Source organism: Castor canadensis, chromosome 15 (assembly GCF_047511655.1).
Source record: "Castor canadensis chromosome 15, mCasCan1.hap1v2, whole genome shotgun sequence".
Taxonomy (NCBI): Eukaryota; Metazoa; Chordata; class Mammalia; order Rodentia; family Castoridae; genus Castor; species Castor canadensis.
Genome location: NC_133400.1, coordinates 74,454,909 through 74,476,181, shown reverse-complemented (window position 1 = coordinate 74,476,181; position 21,273 = coordinate 74,454,909). Strand labels below are relative to the sequence as shown.

The window sequence follows — 21,273 nt, the reverse complement described above, 5'->3', positions numbered from 1 at the left end:
CCTGGAGAAGATGGATTGAAGCTAGGACAAGGCTAGAGGACCAGAGATCCATCATAAGGCTTGTTAGATGAATCCAGGTGGCGGATGGTCATGTTTTATACTTGGATAATAAGAATAGAGAGAATAAATCAAAGAGACTTTTAGAATCTAGTAACTACATATGAAGGAGAATGAGTGTTAGACTTCATGTTTGCCTAACTCTATGGGTTGTGGCACCTTTTGATAAACAGAAAAGTATGTTTTTACTAGGGGAATGGTGCATTTAGGTAGGTTGTGTTGATATTTGAGGTGCCTATGGGTATCTAAGGGAAGCTGTTCAGCAAGTGAAAAAATATATGAGCCTGGAGTTCAGTGTCAAAGTCTGATGGGAAGCTCTGTATATGGCAGTTGAAGTCACAGATATAGATAAAATTACCCTCAGAAAAGAATACAGTGTAAGAAGAGGGCCAGGAAGAGCTTTCTGGGAAATAAGAAGGCTGTATAGAAAAGACCTTAAATTATGGTCATGAGAGATGGAGGAAGATAAGAGAAGGTGGCATCACTGAAGCCAAGGAAGGAGCTTCAAGAATGAGCTATCAACAAGAGTGTTATCTGCACAGCAATGTCAAGGAAGACAAAATCAAGAAATATCCAATGCTGGTGCTGGAAGAAAAAACAAACAAACAAACAAACAGATCACTATAGTCTGAAGAGAGAAAAGGAAGTTAAAAATGTGGAAGTATCTGATGCAGGCTACTTTTTGGAAAGTAATGACCAGGAAGAGAAAGAGAACAGAATGATAGCTAGGAGACAAAGATTATTATGGTTTGGATAAATGTCCCCCAAAGGTCCATGTGTTAAAAGCTTGGTCCCCAAGGTGGTAATATTAGGGGATGCTATTGACCTTTTAGAGGTCTAGTGGAAGGCTCTTTGGTCATTGGTGGTGGGACTTTACAAAAGGATAATGTAATCCCAGGGCCTTTCTGCTTGGTTCTTCTGCTTCCTAGCTCATGAGGTGAACATTTTGCTCTACCAAGTACTCCTGCCATGATGTCTACCCTGGCCAGAGACCCAAAGAATAGAGCCAATCAATCCCCAACTAGAGCCTCCAGAAGCATGATCTATTCTCTTTATAAGCTAATTGCCTTGGGTATTTTGTTGTAATAACAGAAAGCTGAGTAACACAAAGATTGAAGGAATGCTTTTTTTTGTTGTTGTTTGTGAGGCACAGGAGAGACTCGACTATGTTTATATAATGATGGGAAAGAACTGAAAGAGAGGAAGAGACTAAATTCACAGGAAGGTATTAGTGCCCAACTAGAAGGGAAATCACATAAGAAAATTGACCATAAAAATTTTAACATAAAAAGTTATTAAATATGTATTAAAGCTCGTTGACAGGTAATTTAAAAGGTGGGAAAAAAGCATAAAAATATATGAAAGTAGCAACTGTAAAAGCATCTAACACTTCTCAGGCTGAGGGACCAACCCGGGACAGGTAAGAGACAGAGTTTGCAAAGTGTTAGGCAAAAGAAGAGATTATTCACTAAAGGCAATCAAAGAATGCTTTATGATGAGGGTGTAGGAGTGGGATTTAATTAGGTAGAAACGGAAGATTATTCGAGAGTTGCTGATCCTGGAAAATAGGTGCATCACAAATCATTGTTGAAAAGTGAAATGATGAGGAAATAGAGTGAGTAAACATTTAGAGAAATGTATGGGAGGAGCGAGAAGTTGGGCTTGCGTCGAAAAAAAGGCTCCATGCGTAACCAGCTAATGTGTTTAAAGTTTATTTGAGGAAGCCACTGACATTTGAGTGGGGAAGCCACAAATTGATTTCTGGAAGGTTGATTTGTATGTTGTGTATACAAAGACTTGGATGGAGTTTGAAATCCAAGTCATCAGCTACAAAGCTAAACACGAAGACCTAGATTGGGACGACAATGAGAGAGGACAGTAGACAAACCAATTGGTGGCTTAATTGCTGATGGCGACTGGGGAGGAAGAAACTAAACAGTTCTATCTGTAGGTGGGCGATTAAGGAGAAGGGATGAAAGAGCAAGAAGGAAGGAAGCGGAGGTTTTGAAGGGCAATGATGAGTTCTGTGATGGCGGATTGTGACTCCTCGGGTTCTTATTTCAGCGCGGGGATGGACAATGCGCGCCTCTGGAGCTGAATGCGCGCTCCCGGCTGTGGCGCGCAGGCGCAGCGTGGCGTCGCCTAGCAACCATGGGCAACAGTACCCGCCACCTTCGGTGAAATTTGTTAAGCGTGAGGAGCGGCACATTTGCCTGCAGGTAAAGGCAGGCCCAGGGTTGCACACCTGGGCTGGAGGGTGCAGGGCCCAGGCCTGAGCAAAATTTGGGGGAAGGAGAAGGCGCCGCCAGGGTGGGGACTGCACACAGAGGGACACCTTCTTAGGGGCTGTCCCTTTCCCAGCACCGCAGTGTTAAATGGTGAGCATTTAACAGTTGACAAAACTGAGGCCCCAAGAGGAGATTTGTGGATCTAAGATTCTGTCACTTGTTTGTGAACCATTCAAGAAATGGGGTCTGCCTTCTCCCTTTAAATCTGTTCAAAATAAACCCCCTCCTTGGAAAATACTTAACATCTGGCCAAAAGTGTGCCACAGAGAAATAGACATGACCAGTAAACTTGTGAGGAAAAAAAAGCTGACTCTCGAAGATGCAAATTTATGGCAAACTTGTTTTTATATCCAATACTCTGAACTTGGTATATTTTCATCCAGTTATTATACTGCTGAAGATTTATCCTAAAGAAACAGTTGGGACGTGGGTGAAAAATTTATGTTCAAGAATGTTCGTTACAGCCTTGTCCATAATTCCAGAAAAGTGGGAATAAGAGAGTGACTACCTAGTGGATTTTAAAGTATTATTTCAATGATGTGTTACGGTGATTTGTTACAGCCCAACATAGTGGCTGAAATTGTAGGAATTTGTCCCTTAATTTAAAAACTTAGGAAAATGGTCCCAAGAAAAGAAAAGTGAGAGAAGAGAATAGGAATTCAGATTGGGTGGTAAAAATGCTGTTGAAAATACGCAATGAAGTAATAGTGCTGGTCTCCTCGAGCTTATCTTTGGATGACTTTATTCGTTGGGCCATTCTTTGTTTTCCAAAATCCCTACAATAAAATATATGACCTCTATGAGGGAAAAAATAGGGTGATCTTGGTGGCTCATTGTCCCTGGCTTATACCAGCTGTTTACCCTCTCCCTCACTATTATACCCAATGTGGTGGTAAATTCGAGACGTCTCTAACTTCACCGTACTTTGTAGGACCAGCTCCATTATTAAAATCCTGTATGTTTAGGTTATTTTAGCCTCTGTACTTTTCCTTTTGCAACTGCTCAAAAAAAGTATTCTGAAATAGAAAAAAATCGTTTGAAAATCAGGTGATTTTAAACAACTTTATGCAGGGGCAATTTAACTGCTTCTTGAATATTATTCATAAGGAATTCTTTTGTAAGTCAGAGCTGCTCTCTATCTTGGACCTGGTTATAAAGAGATATGAATTCATTTTTTACCTAGAGGTTGACTATGGTTTAGCTTCTTATTTGTCCAGAATGGTTTCTGTGTGTCTGCTTGTTTGTAAGAACAAAGTAAAGGGCCTATACACTTTTCAAGTACCTATGAAAGATTTAAATTTGAAAAAAAAACTTGGTTCTAATATACAAAAGGAAACTGACAATATTAAACATTGTATTTATATTAAATTTTCATTACATTTGAAAACAATTTTCTCATTTTGCAAGAATTTCTAATATACATGCTAATTGCTGAGTTATGTCTATAGAAAAATTTTTAATGATGATAATTACATTTAGTGGGGATGTGGATACATTTTAACATCTTAATATGTTGGATGTAGTGTAAGGTAGTCTGTTACAGAGTAAGCCTGCCCAGTTCCTCAAAGTTCTCACAACTGATGTGACCTGAAGTTAGTGAGCCAGAATGAATGACTTTCAGAGGCCTCGATGAATGGCTATGAATATGTGGCTTTTTAATGTGTATGATGAATTCTGCTTGATGTCTCTAACACTAAGAGTTGTAATTGCTTTTGACTTTGACAATCAGGTTGAACTAACATTGACATTGTAGATCTTTTCCAAGGATTTTCTACTCCCCAAGATTTCCCTTGAGACTATGGCCATTTCCCCTAAGGCTAGACTGTGCCATCTGAGAATGATCTAATGCCAAACATAATTCCACAGACTCTCACTGGAGAAAGCTAGAAAGATTTCTTGGGTTATTCTAAAAGGCACCAACCTCTTAGAAAGTCCTCTGCACCTGGCTGATTTACTTCTCTGTGCCTGTTAACTATGCATACAACTATTCCTTTGACTTTTTTTCCACACAACCTTGGCATATAAGGACAGGTGGGAAAGGGTCTTATAAGAAGTAATACCAATTTCCTTATAATACATCCCTTCTAATTCTCAATTGATTTTTTTTTATTGAACTATGGTCTATATTAAGCTTTTTTGGCATTACTGGGGGTTTGAACTCAGGTCCTCTCACTTGCTAGGCAGGTGCTCAATCACTTGAGCCACACTTCCAGCCCCTGAAGCTTTTTGCTGTCTAAGAAAATGGCACAAATTTCGATTCATATTTGGTAGGTCTTATATATCATTCACAAAATCATTACTACCAGGAAAAATGGAGCTAATGACTTATATAATATTAAATGCCTACAATGTACTAGACACTGTTGTAGGTGCATGAGAAAATCGACAAAAATCCCTGCTTTGTGACACAAACATTCTTGCAGATCTCAAAAGTAACTGAGATTTAATCTCTGAAGTCTCACATAAGTGAGCTATAAACATGGTAAACTATTTCCTGTTATGCAAGTAGAAGTTATGCCACTGATACAGTCACCTCCTTTCTAAACTGGAAGCCCAGACCAGTGCTCTGCAATCTTATCACTAAATTCCTTTAAAATTGTAGAGTTTGAAAGAAGGAGGTTAGGACCATGTTTGTACATGTGCAATCATTTCTACATGTATTACATTTTCTTCTATTAGGTAAAAATAAAAATGAGAAAACAAATCCCTTCCCAAGAACATAAGTAAATGAGAGCTTTGTACATTTATAACGTACAAATGACACTATATCCATTTTTTTACATCTTTTTCCAGGATGGGTAAAAAGATAAAAAAGGAAGTAGAACCTCCTCCCAAGGATGTGGTAAGTTTCTAATTTGAATGGAAATAGCACTTTAACCACCAGTTTTAAACATGAATTGTTCAAGCAGTTTGGCATGTACCAGTATGTACATGAATACATAGTGGCAGAAGTCCAAAGTCTGACTAATGATAAGATTAGTCAGAGAAATCTAACATTATATAAACAAACATTTACAACATTGTCATTACATAATTAGCACAATTAGAGAGTAATTATTAGCTTCCTTGGTATGTGGATGGCATGTTTATAGCCGAGTTAATGAATAAATAGTTTTGGTTTGTGCTTTTAAATATTTCACATTTACATTTGCCACTCTTGTAAATGAGAACCATCCAGTGGATTTTCGAAAATAATGAGAAGTTATGCTGCATGTGTATCTCAGGTCTGGTGATGGTCTTGAACGTGAGAAATGTGGTATTTCAATTCTATTGAAAGAGTAGTCTGGGATCGCCAGCACTTTTTGTTTGAAATGCTAAGTAATACATTCTCTATTCCCTCTCTTTTAAAAGCATGGTTTTATTTGCTTTCTTTAATCAGTTACTGAGAGATTGTGTTAAAAGTGAAAAATGAGCTTTGATAATTTTCAGTTTAGAAACTTATTTCACAACAGATGTTTGATGTGATTTTCTTCAGATAGAGTATGAATATAAAAGAAATGAGGATTGTGCAGGAGTTACAAAGTTTGCAGGAATTCGAACGCACTGCAGAAACTTCCCCTCCAGAAGAGAGCATTGTGATCTACACTGAAAACCTTGTCCTAGCTCCACCTCTCATGAACTGTTAGTTACTTTGGCCAGGTTGCCAGTTATTTCAGTTTTTCTTTATTTCTTCAATGGGAATTATATCCTTCCGATCCTTTGGATTGTTGTATGAATTAAGCCAAAATAAATTACATGAAGTTCTCAATGCCTGGTAGATGTCATTGTGTCATGGAAATTCTTTGGATTCTGCTTTGCACGGGCATGAGAGCACACCCACCCACACATACACAGCCTACACAGCTACCTAGGCATGATGTTTCAATAACTTAGGAACAGAGGCTGTAGAAGCACCTGCCTGCACTGTTCCAGGAAGGCTCTGCAGATGTCATTGCTGTGGTTTTGTGATGTTGGTTCATCATTCTGGCTGCTTTCCTTTGTCTGTACTGCTAAAATGTGGCAGACAGATCCTCTTAGTTAGCCAATGTATCCTATTGGGCTTTGCTTTCCCTACTTTTTGTTGCTAAATAGCATTATTGACATCTTCTTAGTAAAAAGTGTCTCATGGATTTAGCAATAAACATGTTCTGATTAAAATTAGAATTAATAGCCACGCCTGTAATCTTAGCTACTCAGGAGGCAGAGATCAGAAGGATTGCAGTTTGAGCCCTGGGCAAATGGTTTGCAAAACTGTCTTTCAAAAAAACTCAACAGAAAAAAGAACTGGTGGAATAGCTCAAGTGGTAGAGCACTTGCCTAGTAAGTATGAAGCCCTGAGTTTGAAACCCTAGTACCACCAAAAAATTAGAATGAATACACTAATAAATAATATATTTGTATAATATACTTTCTATAATTTTATGTCTTGTTCTCTCTACTCCAATTTTGGGATACACAATGGTGGACTTAAGAAATGCAATCCTAGCGTTAGAAAAATAGAGCTCTTACTTCCTCTGTTCACAGCCACCTCAGGGGCAGCCAAACCTGTAACAATTGCCAGTGATCCTTGACTGGTTATTGCTTTTTCCAAGGGCCTTCCATTCTTCCCCTACTCTGACTTTAGACTGGAATTAAATATCTAATCCCCCTCTATTTTATAAATTCTAATACTTCAGTTTACCACAATTTACACTATCAAAACTTGCTACTTTGTTTCAGAGTGTACCTCTTCCAAGTCTATGAAAGCTTTGTTCTACAAATTGCAAATGGAAACCAGATTCAAAAGAGGGATATATAACTGATTAAGAAAGCAAACTTTTCTTAGTCTACTAATGGTAATTTCTCACCATGTATTTCCTAGAAACATTATTTCTAATTATTTAAATTTTTATCGGTCTTTAGTCTATTGGTTAAAATGGGTAATAAAGACAGCAAGGGTGTTTAGGGATATGATTAAAGTCATAACATACATTCTATATCCATATATAGTTTTCTGGTCTACTTTCCATTCTAATGAAAGAGACACTAATGAAGAAGGCTCATAGATGTGGAAAAGGTTTATCTTGAATGACCAATACAATTATATTCTGCCTTCCCAAATCATTTCTCTATCTGGCTGAAATTTGTTTGTGACACTTTAATTAAAAGCAGACTTCCTGCGTGCATAAAAGAATCCCTAGCATTAGGCATTATTTAGTATAAGGCAAGATGACTCACTCAGTGATTAAGAATAGACTTTGGAGCTCTACTGCTGGAGTTTGAATCTTCACTCTACCACCTGTGAGTAGAGTGCCCATTTGTGATCTTAGGCAAATTTCCTAACTTCTGTGTACCACAGTGAGTATGTAATGACACCCACTTTGTAGGAATACCATTCGCAATGGTGAAGGAAGGTTAGATAAATGAGATGCTTGGAACAGTGCGTAGCGCTAGGTAAGAACTTAGCAAATGCTGATGGTAAAGATGTAGCAGAGGGAGCTGTTCATCACCTTACAGACCTGAATGGGTTTGTATAAACTGTCCAAGAAGGTCAGCTGTGAGCTGTGGGAAGGCATCTGGCCATGAAAGTTCCCAGAGGCATGGTGTGTGACCACCATGATTCCCAGTCAGTCCTTTGAGTTTGCAAACATGAAAAGTACTGTTACTACTTCAGTGGTGGTGGTGTTTCAGTAGATAAATTCACAGTACCCTAAATTCTCGCCCCCAAATCTTAATGATTAAGTAGCGAGTGGAACACTTGTGATAATGGTTTAGAACTTTATCTTCCATGTAAATACACTTGGAAAACTAAGCATGGTAATTGTTGACTCAGAGCAACAGAAAATAGTAGAGCATGCTCTCTCACCTGAGCGTCACTTCCTTTCAAGAGTGGAGTGTCTCCTGGGGTTTGTTTGTCCCAAACCTTCTTCATCAATCTTAGAACTTTACCTCTCATCACTTGTCACAGGCTGACAGCGCTAACTTTTTAAAAACATAATTATCAGAGGGACTTATTTCCCCATCATAAAAAACAAAAGCACCATGAATTAGTCTTCTACAAGTACCAATTCCTAAGTAAAATGCAATATACATAGAAGCTATGTGACTCACTATCAGGAGGCTTGCTCTGCTCTGAAAGTTTACCACTGTGTTTCAAGACATAGAGCAAATTAAATGCTGTATTAGCTATATTCATTTTAGCCTTTGAACAAGTTAGCAAATTTTTACTGATATCTAAATACTCTCCACTGAAAGTTAATATCAGATGAACGTAACCTACTTCCTCCTGTTTATCTGTCCCTTTCCTGTGTAATTAGATTCTCATGATCTGAGACCACTGATGTGGTAAACACATTCCAGCAGAAATCAAAAGAACCTTTTATTTGCACATGGTGTCACTATAAAAGTCACTCGACTCCCATGATTTGTTTTCACTGAGTTCAACTTAATACATTTGTATTCTTTTGGAGCTGGATATATGCTGTAGTAACCATTAGCCACACGTGGTTATTTAAATTTAACTCATAGTAATTAAAATTAACAATTAAAAATATTTTAAAATTTATTTCTTCAATTGCACTATTTACACTTCAGAGTCATGTGTGGCCTGTGAATGCCATATTGGACAATGTAGAATCAGGGAGTTACCATCTTTGAAGTTCCACTGGACAGAGCCCTGTTCTTGACAATCTTATTTTCTTAACAGAGATATGAGAATATCTCTAGAAGTCTCTGTTTTCTCCAACTGACAGGGCTTAAAATGCAAAGCTTAGCCAACACTTCACCTTTCTTTCATTCTTTTTGTGGATAATTTTGGTTTGTCATTTATTTTGTACAAAGTGTGAAATTAAAATTTCACAACAAGCTTGTTGGTAACTGTGACTTTCTCATGGAGAAGCAGATGGGATGTGTAATTACAGCACAGTATTATTTATTTAGTCATGTGGCATTCTGTTATAGCTATCATTTTATTCTCAGCACCTTTTTTAATAAAAAATTACTGTAATGCTGTAGGCACTGTAGGAGAAACAAACATCATGCCAAGTGCCTCCGCTCTTTGCCAAACACTGGTATTTCTGAGGGACTACGGCTCTTTAGACTTAATCTCTTTCCTTTATGCTTCTCACAACTGTGTTTCCTTTTCCTTAATGATGACTAGAAGACATGGTGAAATACTGGAGTGCTTTCTAAACCATTAAGAGAGATTAAATGATACTTACTATTTTGCTTAAATGCATTTTTATGTACTCCTTTGAGAATTGTGGAAATCACAACATAGCATGTGTAGCTACAGAAGATACACTCACATGTTATAAAATCAACTTTAAAAACTTGAAATATTAATTCTGGCTGAGCACAATGGCATGCACCTGTAGTCCCAGTTACTTGGAAGGATGAGGCAGAATTGCTTGAGTCTGGGAGTTCAAGGTCAGCCCTGAGCAACACAGTGAGACCCCATTTTAAAAAAAAAAAAAAGCATTAGAGAGTATAAGTCCTAAAATGGAAAAGAAATGTGTTCTTAATGTGGGTTGGTGAAGAAAGTGACCAGCTGTAGTAATGGGGAATCTGCCTGAAGTGATAAAGATGACCTAAGGTTGGAAATGCTCAGGAGACCTGTGGAGCAGTCAGGGAGTCATAAAGTACACTGGAAACTGTGAAACTTTTCCCCACAAAGATGTCCTCCAAATCTTTTGTGCAGAATTTAAGTAAGAGAAACCAGTCTATGGTTCCATGAGCCTCTGATTTAGGTTTCCTGACATGAGAAGATAGTATACAGTTAAGGCAGTTTAAGTTCACAAGCATAAAAACAAGTTTCCAGGGGCACTTGAAGACATTCCTTTGCAGACATTTATTGAGTACTTTTATATTTCAGGTACTGTTTTTGTTAATGGCAATAGAAAAATAGTGACATGGTCCTTTGCCTGAAGAAATTCATTCACTAATTGGACAACTATTGAGTGCACACCTTATGCAATTCTTCTTCTACATCCTGAGCAAAAACATGGAAATAAAATAAAGCTCATGCTGTGAAGCAACTTGTATTACAGCGAGAGAAAGAGTTCTTAACAAATAATAATTCAATTTATGTAGTGATAAAATTAATATGAAAAATAAAGTGAGATATAGGGTGGATAGTGATTAGCTACTATGAATGGGATCTCAATCAAGGTAGGCTTCCAAGGGGGTTCACATCTGAGTTAATGAAATGAGGGAGTATGCTGGGTACATACCTGAGGGGATCACCCAAGCCTGAAAACAGTAACTAAAGCTTTCCTTAACATGTCTGAGGAATACTGAGAAAGTTAGTGTGGCTAGAGATTAGTAAACAAGGACTAGAAGGTGGATCACAAAAATGATGGGAGGGTGATGATCAGTAGGGTCTTTTCACTATTTAAAAGAAGTTGAATTTCTTTTAATGTGTAAAAAGGGTAATCCATTGGAAGCTTACAAGGAACAGAGAAGTGACATCGGGTTTATGTTTAAAAAAACAAAAAAAATACAATTATAGCTACAATGTGGAAGAAGGGTGACCAATTTAGAGGGTATTATCATAGCATAGTTAATGTGTAATGCAGCTAGATCAGGTGACAGCCATGAAAAGGTGAGAAGTAACCAGAGTGAGGATAAGTGTTATAAAGGTAGATGGTATGGTTTGGATACAAAGTTTCCCCCCAAAAGTCTCATGTGTTGAAGCCTTGGTCCACAGTTGATGGATCCAATCATTGAGAAGTGATTCAATCATGAGTGCTCTGACCTAATCAATGGGTTAACCCCCTGATGGATTCATAATTTGATGACATTGAGGGGAGATGGTGGAAACCAGGAGGTAGGACCTGGTTGAAGGAAGTGGGTCAATGGGGCATGCCTTTGAAGGGTATATCTTGGCCTTGGCCTTTTCCTCTTTCTCTGCTTCCTTGCTGTCACAAGGTGAGAAGCTTTCCTCTGCCATTCCCTTCTGCCATGATGCTCTGCCTCATCCCAGGCCCATTGCAATGGAGTCAGCCAAACATGGACTGAAACCTTTGAAACTGTGAGCCAAAATAAATCTTTCCTCCTTAAATTTTTCTTTTTGCAAGTATGTGTCACAGTGGCAAAAAAAGATCTAACACAGTAGAGTTGATCATATTTGCTAACAGATTATACATAGAGTGGGAAGAGAGGAATTGAGTGCTATTTCAAGACTTCGGGCCTAAGCAGTTGAATGAATGATAGCACAACACTGAAGAGATGAGTAAATCAAAGAAATAATGCAGAGTGTTAAGTGCTGTTACAGAGAAGTTCAGATGAATATAGCTGTGATAAAGAAAAAGAAAGCCCAAGATTTCAACTTCCAAACTATCATGAGTTAAAAAAAAAAAATCAAAATTAATCCAGAAGAATGGAGACCAGACAGTTAAATAAGCCATGAGCCCCCTTAGTTGCAAATATTACTTTATTATTTGAATCATTAGGAGATGAAATAAAGCAAATAAGAAATGGAAGATGACATATTAATATGGTGGTCACTGATGGTGACCTTAGAGGGAGCTATGTTGTTGAGTTAATGAGGGTGAAAGATTAACTGTGTCCAGCCAGGAGAAAGAGTGAGAAAATGCAGGAAAGTAATAACTCATCAGTGTTACCACTGCAAGAGGGAAGGAAAGAGTGTGGTATATAGAGGCTGCTCAGTATCTAAGGAAAATAAGAGTTTTGAGAAATCAGAATTCAAGGAGACTAAGGTGACTGCAATTTGAAGGACATAAGACCAAAATGGAAGGAACAACATAGGGAGATAGCTCCAGAAATCTGGTTAATGGTCCTCTTGATACTTTGAATTCTGAACTATCCATGATGAAACTGCACATGGCAAAGAAATGCATCTTTGCAACTATTGGAGAGGTGTAAGCTGAATAATTTTTAGAGTTCACAGAGGTCTGGAAAACTTTGATCAGAAAGATTGGATAGCCTTATTGAAGCTTTATTGAAGGCTGGGGCATTGTTAGGTAGAGTCACCAAAAGTTTCATGACCTAACAGTAGTATGGCTAACCTGGCACCTAGTGAGGCTTAAAAGCAGGCCCTAAATAGATAATGATCCATAAGTAAGATAATTTCCTTCCAGAGCAGAATTCAATATCCTTTGAGAAGATTCCTTCTCCCAGTCTATCCCTCTCCTCACACACACACAAAAAATCTATGCACTCAACTACATAGTTTTCACAATGTCAAGTACCCAATCAAAAATTATTGGGTATTAAAGGAAAACATGGCTGGTAACCAGGAGATCAGTCAATTAACCATTAGAGGAGATAAATAGGAAACTACAAAGCAAATCAATTATATAAAAGGAGACAGGAAAAAAGGAACAGGGAACAGATGAGGCAAAGTGAAAGCAGATGGCAAGACAATCGATAAAAACCCAACTTTATCAATAATTTCACTAGATGTAAATGATCTAATATTCAAAAATGTGAGGGATTGTCAAACTGAATGAAAGGCAAGACCCAGAAAACCTTCTTTAATATAAAGAGACACATAAATTAAAAGTAACACAGAGCCCAGCCCCAGTGGCTCACACCTGTAATCCTAGCAACTCAGGAGGCAGAGATCAGGAGGATCACAGTTCAAAGCCAGCCCTGGGCAAATAGTTTATGAGACCCTATCTCAAAACAAAAAAAATTCATCACAAAAAAGGCTGGCAGAGTGGCTCAAGTAGTAAGAGCATCTGCCTAGCAAGCTTGTGGCCCCGAGTTCAAACCTCAGTGCCACCAAAAAAAAAAGGAAAAATGCAAGCATTAATCATAAGAAAGCTGGAATGCCCTTGTTGACGTCAGAGAATCTGTTACAATCACAGGACAAAGGATGCTACTAGAGAAAAAGATGAACAAATAATGATAAAAAAAAGTTTTACTTTTAAGAAGAAAATGGTCCTCACATTGTTTGCCTAATAACACAAATTTTAAATACACAAAGAAAAAAAGGAGTTGACATTGCATAAAAATAATGACATACTTAAACATAAGTTCAACAAGATAAATGTAATATGTATATGTTGGATATTATAAAACATTGCTGAGACAAATTAAGGAAGACTTCAATAAGAAAAAACACACTGTGCTTGACACAGAGACATTGATGATGGGAATACAAAATGATAAAAATTCTTTGGGAAAAAAATGGCATTTTCTTAAAAAGTTAAACATACTTGCCAGACAAGTCAGAATTCTGGCCCTAGATATTTACTCAAGTGAAATGAAAACATTTATCTCTGAAAAGACTTGTATAAAAATGTGCATCACAACTATACTCACAATGTTCCCAAACAACCCAAAGGTCCGTTAACAATTGAGTGGATAAATAAATTGTGACACATTCATACCATGGGGTACCACACAACTGATACATGGATCAACATAGGTGAATCTCAGAAACATTCTGCCATGTGTAATAATGTCATAAATATCTCATTGTAGATAGGCCAAACTAGGTATCATGAAAACAGCAGAGCAGAGGTTGCCTAAGCCTAGACATGAGATGGGGAAATCAATTGCAAATAGCCAGGAGAAACTGTTTGGGGACAATGGAAAGTTCCACATATTGTTGGGAGCATTTGATTATATAGTTGTATGCATTTCTCTAACTCAGACTTAAATTAGGTGCATTGTATCAAGTCTAAATTGGCCCTTTGTAAAGTGTGTTCAAAAGAAGTAATAGGAAGAATTCAGTTGATAAGGAGAAGGTGACCACTCATGAGAGAGAAGGGATGAGTAACAGTGTAAGGTAACTAAGAACGTACAAGTTCTATGATAATAGGTGGGTCTGTGATCTTGTTTATTCTGTTACTATTAGTATTTTGGATTTATCATGGGTTGAGTTAGATGTTTATTGAATGAATGAGTGGGTATAAGTGAATGGGTTAAAAATCCAAAGCACAAACATTGGGTCTTAGTTGGTAGGAAAAACATTTTCTGTAACGTAGAAGAAAATGTGCAAATGTAGGTAGATTTGAATATGTAAGTTGGAGGTTGTTGGGAGTTTCCATCTGATAACTATATTTTCTCTGAAAATTTTGCTGGGTAAGGTAGAGGAAAAAGAAAGAGGTAAAAGTATGAAATGTTGAAGGACAGTAGAAAGGCTGAGATAACTTTTGAGTAAAAGGGGAAATCAAGTATACAAGAGGAAATGTAGAATTAGAGGGGCCCATCTGAAATGGTTGATCATGAATTTATAATAATACTAATTTCCTCTGAAGTTTAGCATTCTCCAAGAGTTGTGGGATGCTTGATTGTAAGTGTGAGAAAGCAAATACTAGCATTCCTTCATAGTTTGAATTTTTAAAGATAGATCTGTTGAGAAGACAGAAAAGCAAGAAGATTTAGGGGTTAGCAAAAGTGTTATTAAAATAACAGATCATAAAATCTAAGGTTAAGAATAAAGTGAAGAAATGAGAGAGCTGACGAGTGAAAGCAGAGGAAGGAAATGTGCTAGGAATGTAGATGAAATTGAGAAATAGCAGTAGCGAGAGTAACTGGACAATTAGGCTCTATCTTCCACTAAGAAACTATCAAAGCTTGCATACCCAAGCACTAAAGAAATTCATCTGTGAAAGGGCAGAGAGATATTAATAGAATATCAAGAATAATAGAAGACAAGTTTGAATGGTTGGTAGATGCTATTAAGTCAGAATTAGAAAAAGAAGCAGAAGGGAACTTTCAAAGTAGTTAGAACACTTCTGTTTCTGTTTAGGATGTAATAGTGGTGGTTAGTAGTGGGACCTTTCTCTAACACAATGACTATGAAAAGCAGATGGACTATAAAATATTACCCAAAAAGACTAATAATACCAAGTGTTGGTGAGGATGTAGAGCCACTGGAACTCTCCTTCAGCTGGTAGAAAAGTAAGTTGATAAAAACCACTTTGGGAAGCTGTTCTGCAATATCCCTGAAAGATCAATATCCAACCCTGACACATCCATTCTATTCCAGTTTATGTAACCAAGAGAGCCAAATGCATACATCCACAAAAAGAAAAGATTATGCAAGAATACGGGAATATTCATTACAGCCATATTCATGATTGTCTTGAGCTCGCAAAAACAAAAACTCAAAATTGGAATATAACATAAAGCCATAAAATATGACTTAGTTATGTAAGCAAAAATGTGAATGAATCTCAGAGGTGGTATGCTGAGACAAATAAGCCAGACATGAAACAGTACATGTTGTATTATTATGGAGATAAGAGCAGGAAAAATTATTTTTTGAAATATTGGGGATTGAACCTGGGGCTTTGTACTTAGTAGAAAAGCCCTCTAGCACTTAAGCAGTATGGCCCCCTCTTTTTTCCTTTCTTTTTTTTTTTTTTTTGAGACAGGCTCTTGTCAACTTTGCCTCAGCTGACCCAAAATTCGAGATCCTCCTTCCTCTGTCTCCCAAGTAACTGGAATTACAGGTGTGTACCAAGACACTCAGCTCAGAATAGGAAAAGTTATTTATTATTTTTAAGTGAACATGATAATAAAGTTTATTATTGTTGGAATACCCTTTCAATAGACTGAAAGTGGGTCATCTCTAGAGTGTAAATAAGAATGATAATTATTTTTACCCCAGTGCCAGTTTTTACTGAAGTGGAAGGGACTTGGTGCATTAAGTCCCTCCCTAAGATCAGTCCATGAGGCTGAAGTCAAAGTTAAGGTCAAGAAATTAGGATAGGACCATGGATTTGCAAAGTACAAAATATTATTGGGTCCACTTGACCCCTAGGGTATGGTTTAAAGGCCTGGGTCATTGTTTTGTTAAGTAAATATTTATTATTTCAGGAGCTGATGTTGGCACACATTAGGGTGGGTGACTCAAAAACATCTTGTGACTTCCTATGAACTTAGTGGGCTATTTTGATCCTAACAGGGGATGTTAAGTGTTTTTCTCTCAGAGACCTTGAAGAATCCTTTATTTTGGATTTCTTTTGCATATCCTCATCACTCATGGCTGCTACCTAGCATTCCCCATTCAAGAACTAGAGACTCTGAAGTCTTTTAGAGAATAGGAAGTCCAAGTCAGTTTTTGACTACTTCCTCCTGGTGTGGGGTATAGACCTAGGTCAGGAGTCTCTTGTCCTTGCTCTCTGCTGATCGGGGTAGCTGGCATCCTCTGGAGATCCTAATCAGCAATAGCTGTTTTCAAGGAGGAGGGGCCATGCTCAAAGTTTAGTAGACTTAGCCCTTGAGTTGTGATATTTGTAATTTTATAGCCTGGAGATGAAAGGGCAAGGGTGTAAACCCTGTCCAGTTGGAAGGTAGACAGGCATGGGCATCAGGTAATCAAGCTTATGAACCACCTCTTTTCATCCTCTTGGCTTTAGTTGTTTTTTGGAAGTGACTCCATTTGAAATGACAAATTTCCCATTTTGTCTGAACAGTTTCCTTTTAAAACGTTTGTCTCTAGATAGTTCCTCGTCACTGAGATGACATGTCCCAGTAGGCCTTACCAAGAAAAGATGTCCCAATCGGTCTGATTTGATCGCAAGGTAGAGATGAATGACAGGCAGGTCTGGTTGGAGTCAGTGTCATTAAAGCCCTTTGGCTACATTTAAGCACCAAAGAGGTTTAGAAGGAATGGTTCCTAGGCTGGGTTTACCTGGAGCCAACAAGGAAAACCATTAAGTTTTCCTTGTTGAAGTTAGAAACATCTAGACACAAGCCTGCAAAGGGGCTAGCATCAATAACAACTTTAATTTTGAGGACACTAGCTTGGTAAAATGTTTCCCTAAGTATTTTAGAAGGCTTACATACTTGGAGAACAAAAAATATACTCAAAATACAAGGGATAAAACAACAATTAGCATCATAGCTACACAAACGTCATATACACATTAATTTAGACTTTTCCTTTGGTAGTATAAAATAAAAAATTTTCTTTAGGACAATTTCTTGCAAATATTACTAAGAGCAGAACAATATATTTAAGATAGCTGACATGTTATACACATAGAGAATTAGGTGTTAGTATTAAATTTTGATTTTAGAAAATCCTTAGATAACTCTTAAATTATAGCCAATTTAATCACATACACATAAACTTTTTGTAAGTTCCATCTTTTATATACTTAAGACCCACTCACATCCCCTTTGCAATTTTTCCTGAGCCTTATGGTTTTTGTCCTATCCTGCTTCTCCATTTTGGAACAATTCTTTGGACAAAATTTGTTTTACAAACCCTTTCTTATCCAAAAGCATCTCTTTCCCTTTTACTCTCTTTTTCAAAATATATCCTCATCCTTTCCAACTTGTTGATTCCTTTCTGTCTCTACTGTTTAATTTTTGTATTGAAGTTAGACAAACTTGTTTCTTTCCCAATTAAATAAATCTCTTAGTAGCCTTGTATTTCCATAAAGAAATAGGAAGAAATCTGTCTTAAACTATTTTTACACAATGCAAAAGCAAAAGTATGTTAATAGACCCATATTGTAAGAAACTGATTAAGATCATTTGTACAATCAAATTTCAAGATCCCTTTTGCTACTCTGAGTTTCAAGATGGCCATTTTTTTCCCTTAGTTCACACCTGAGAGTTAAACACCTGTCTGTGTTTTAATTAGACATGAGATAACAAATTTTTAGAGTGACAACATGTTTTACATATTAACTTTATAATAGCAGTTTTAAGGACCATCCTACAGATGTTTATACACCTATACACACAAAAGTTTTAAATTAGACACAATAAGACTGCAGAGAGCATAAAAATGAAACAAACAAACAAACAAACAGAATATCAACTGAATTAGCCAGTTGTTTTCTGGAGTTCCAGGAGTAAAAGAAGTTTTTGACCAGTGTTTGATAGATTAATGCAAGAAAAATGACACCTATAGAGAGAGCACTCCTGGACCTTTTAGTCATAGATTAATTACAACTTTCCCTAAGGGGTAATAAAATGGTACAGTCCTTGGATCTGCTATCCCAGACCATCATGGCAGGCAGTGGCAGAGAAGGCTACTGTGGAGTTGGGCCACTGGGGGAGACAGTGGCCCATTACAACAGCATTTTCCCACAGCAAGGCTTTTCTGAAAGGCTTTCAGTTGGAATGTAAAGCCATGTTACTACACAACATGCAAGCACAAAACAAACACTAAACACAGAACGAATGAACAGGAAATTTTCTTTTGTTTGGGCCCGCAGAGACAGTACTTGCTCCACCTGGGGGAAGAGTTGGGAGAAGAAGGGCTTCATTTTTTGGCTGAGGCTTCATCTTTCCTTATTATTGTTACTAATATTAATACTAAATATCCTTATGAGCTATTATTTCTATTTCTTATTGTATATGTTCTATCTAGTTAGGCTAGTTGTTTATCTGCTGTAACTACAACATTCATTCCCATTTAAAATCTTCCTTGTGCTTTGTTTCTCAATTTAAATATCCTTCTTCCTTATATCTATCTATGCATTTTATCCATTCTTCAAACCATACCTAAAATTCCACCACCTTCATGCAATTTTCTCACTTTACCCCAGCTGAAGTGAATTTCCCTCTCCTTATCACAACATTATCTTTGCCATATATTTGTGCACTTTGTAGAGGATTAGAATCATAGAATCTTAGAATTTCCTATCTGGAAGAGATCATATAATCTAACTCCTTAATTTTTCTGTTTTTTGCTGTGGCCAGTGAACCACATGTGTAACTCAGATAACCTGAGATCCTTGGGCATTCTGGAGTATCTTTTAATTTCTAAATAAGGTGGCTCTCAAGCCCCAGTCCCCAGATACTTTTAGAAATTCTCCCTTAAAATTCTTTGGATTTTCTCAGTCTCATACATGGCAGCCAGCATTCCAGCCATTGCTCCTGTCTCTGCTAGAGGTCACCTTTTTTCACTAGCTCTTGTCACTAGAAACCCACAAGTGCCAGCAGACTGAAGTATATGACAGATTTTTTGTTGTAGATATGTTTCCTTCGAAAGAGTCTAAGAAGCTTAAAAGCAAATATGGCTTTTGTAACTCTTATAAGTTCTAGAACAATTAGACACAGACAGACAGCAACTCTTTAACAATGCTAGATAATGCTGTCCTGAAATCTGACAGCCATTTCTCCTCCATGGAGAATTTTTATTCTGAATATGTCTTTTCAGGTCATTGCTTACTGCCATCTCCTTTATTTTTCATTCTTCCAATCTTACACAATTGTTTCCTTATTCAGAGTAATCTACTCTCCACCTTCTACTTCATCAAATTTTATATCCCAAAACAGTACGATGTCCATAGGCAGAGCTTACACAAAGAACCAGCCTCAGCTTTGAAATCCATTTTTCTCCTTTGTCATAAACAGAACTCCCTCTTCCACAAGTTTCTGGAAATGGAAGAAAACAGTGTAATAATTTCTTTTATATTTGACCACAGAAAGACTCTAGGGAATATAAGTTTATTATTGCTCATTTCAGCTACATGTGAATTGCCCAGGACTCATAGCAGGGCATGGGTCTTATTAGTGTCTTATATGTTTTCTTTATGCTATATTACCATCTCCCCTGTGCCAAATTTTACATTATCAGTTATTGAAAATGCTGTCAGGACATCACATTTTATAGAATCCCTGAAGAATTCTTGTGTATTGACTGAGAATGATAATATTACATGTTATCTAGTGAGGATCTATTATTGTAACAATGTACTAAGGGCTTTATACATATGCTCTCCAATCCTCTCCTTGATCCTTTCCAAAAAAAAGAAATTAATACCCTAAGATCTGGAGTAATTTGTTTGATTCCATATGACTAAATTTAGAAACTATATTTGTCTGATTTAAGAACATTTTTCTCTTTCCACCAAATCCCAGGCATTCCAAGGCCACTAGTGCTGATAATTGTTTCTCTGTCAGTGATTTTTTTTTTTTCTAAAAACAAGTACTTTATAGTACACTTGTTGGGTAATGACCCCATCCTTTGTGCAAGCTGATGGTCTTTTTGAGTTTTAAGACACCATTCATTTTTATAAGATTTTGAAAGCTCATATGCAAACCTGGTATTTTCTCTTTCTATATTTCAGTTTGACCCATTAACAATAGAAAGCAAGAAAGCAGCAACCGTTGTGTTAATGCTGAATTCTCCAGAAGAAGACGTTTTGGCCAAGGCATGTGAAGCCATTTATAAATTTGCTTTAAAAGGTTTGGGTGTTTTTCAGTTTCTTTCTATTTCATTAAGTTTCATAAAATATTTACTACATAAAGGGTACACTTCTCCCTGCTCTTTAATTTACTTCCTGACAGATGAATTCTTTCAGACAACCAGAATGTCCTTTAAGGCACTGCCTGAAGTAACATGTGTCTACCTTAGTGCCTAACTTAATTTTAAGATGTCTGCTCACCACTGGGTGGAACAGTCATTTACAAAGCTTCATTGTGGTTTAAACAACTTGACATGTCACATGAGCTGAAAGAGCTCCCAGTGGTCAAAGTTGGAATAATTTGAACAAAACATAAAGTAGCATTGGATTATATAAAACTTAAAGTACAAAACAAACATCTGTGAGTCCATATGGTGCTGATATAGATAAGTGATTGATAAATAAAAAGCAAGTCTCCCATGCAGAAGACTTCCAAGTAGTTTACAGAGATTCTCTGCCCTAATATAGGTGAAATGTAACTCTCCACATTGTCGGCGTGGGCTACACATAATGACTTCTTTCCAAAGAGTGTCATATAGCAACAGAGAAAAAAGGCTAAGTCTACAGCAAAAAAACCTAAAACACCACCCCAGCTGGGTGACCAAAGTCAACATCAATTGTAATGTCATGCTGATAATATGCCCTTGATATAATGTGGTGAAAATGGCCCTTTATTTTTGTGTGTTTTCAACAATAAAACCCATAATCTCAGTCTAATCATGACTTAAAAAAAAAATCAGACAAATCCCAAATCAGGGGTACTCTGTAACATACCAACCAGTACTCTTCAAAGCTATCATAGTCATCAAAAGTAAGGAAAGTCTGACAAAATCTCACAG

General features: G+C 37.1%; 1 protein-coding gene across 1 annotated transcript in view; it reads left to right on the top strand.

Annotated features, from left to right (window-relative positions):
• The first annotated feature begins 1,900 nt into the window (after nt 1-1,900).
• The window catches only part of Armc3 (armadillo repeat containing 3), a 102,177-nt gene continuing 82,804 nt past the window's right edge, over nt 1,901-21,273 (top strand). The window contains exons 1-3 of the mRNA XM_074055428.1: nt 1,901-2,276; nt 5,139-5,187; nt 20,318-20,435. Coding sequence (XP_073911529.1) covers nt 5,140-5,187; nt 20,318-20,435 — 166 coding nt within the window. The 5' untranslated portion in view covers nt 1,901-2,276; nt 5,139. The remainder of the gene's footprint in view (nt 2,277-5,138; nt 5,188-20,317; nt 20,436-21,273) is intronic.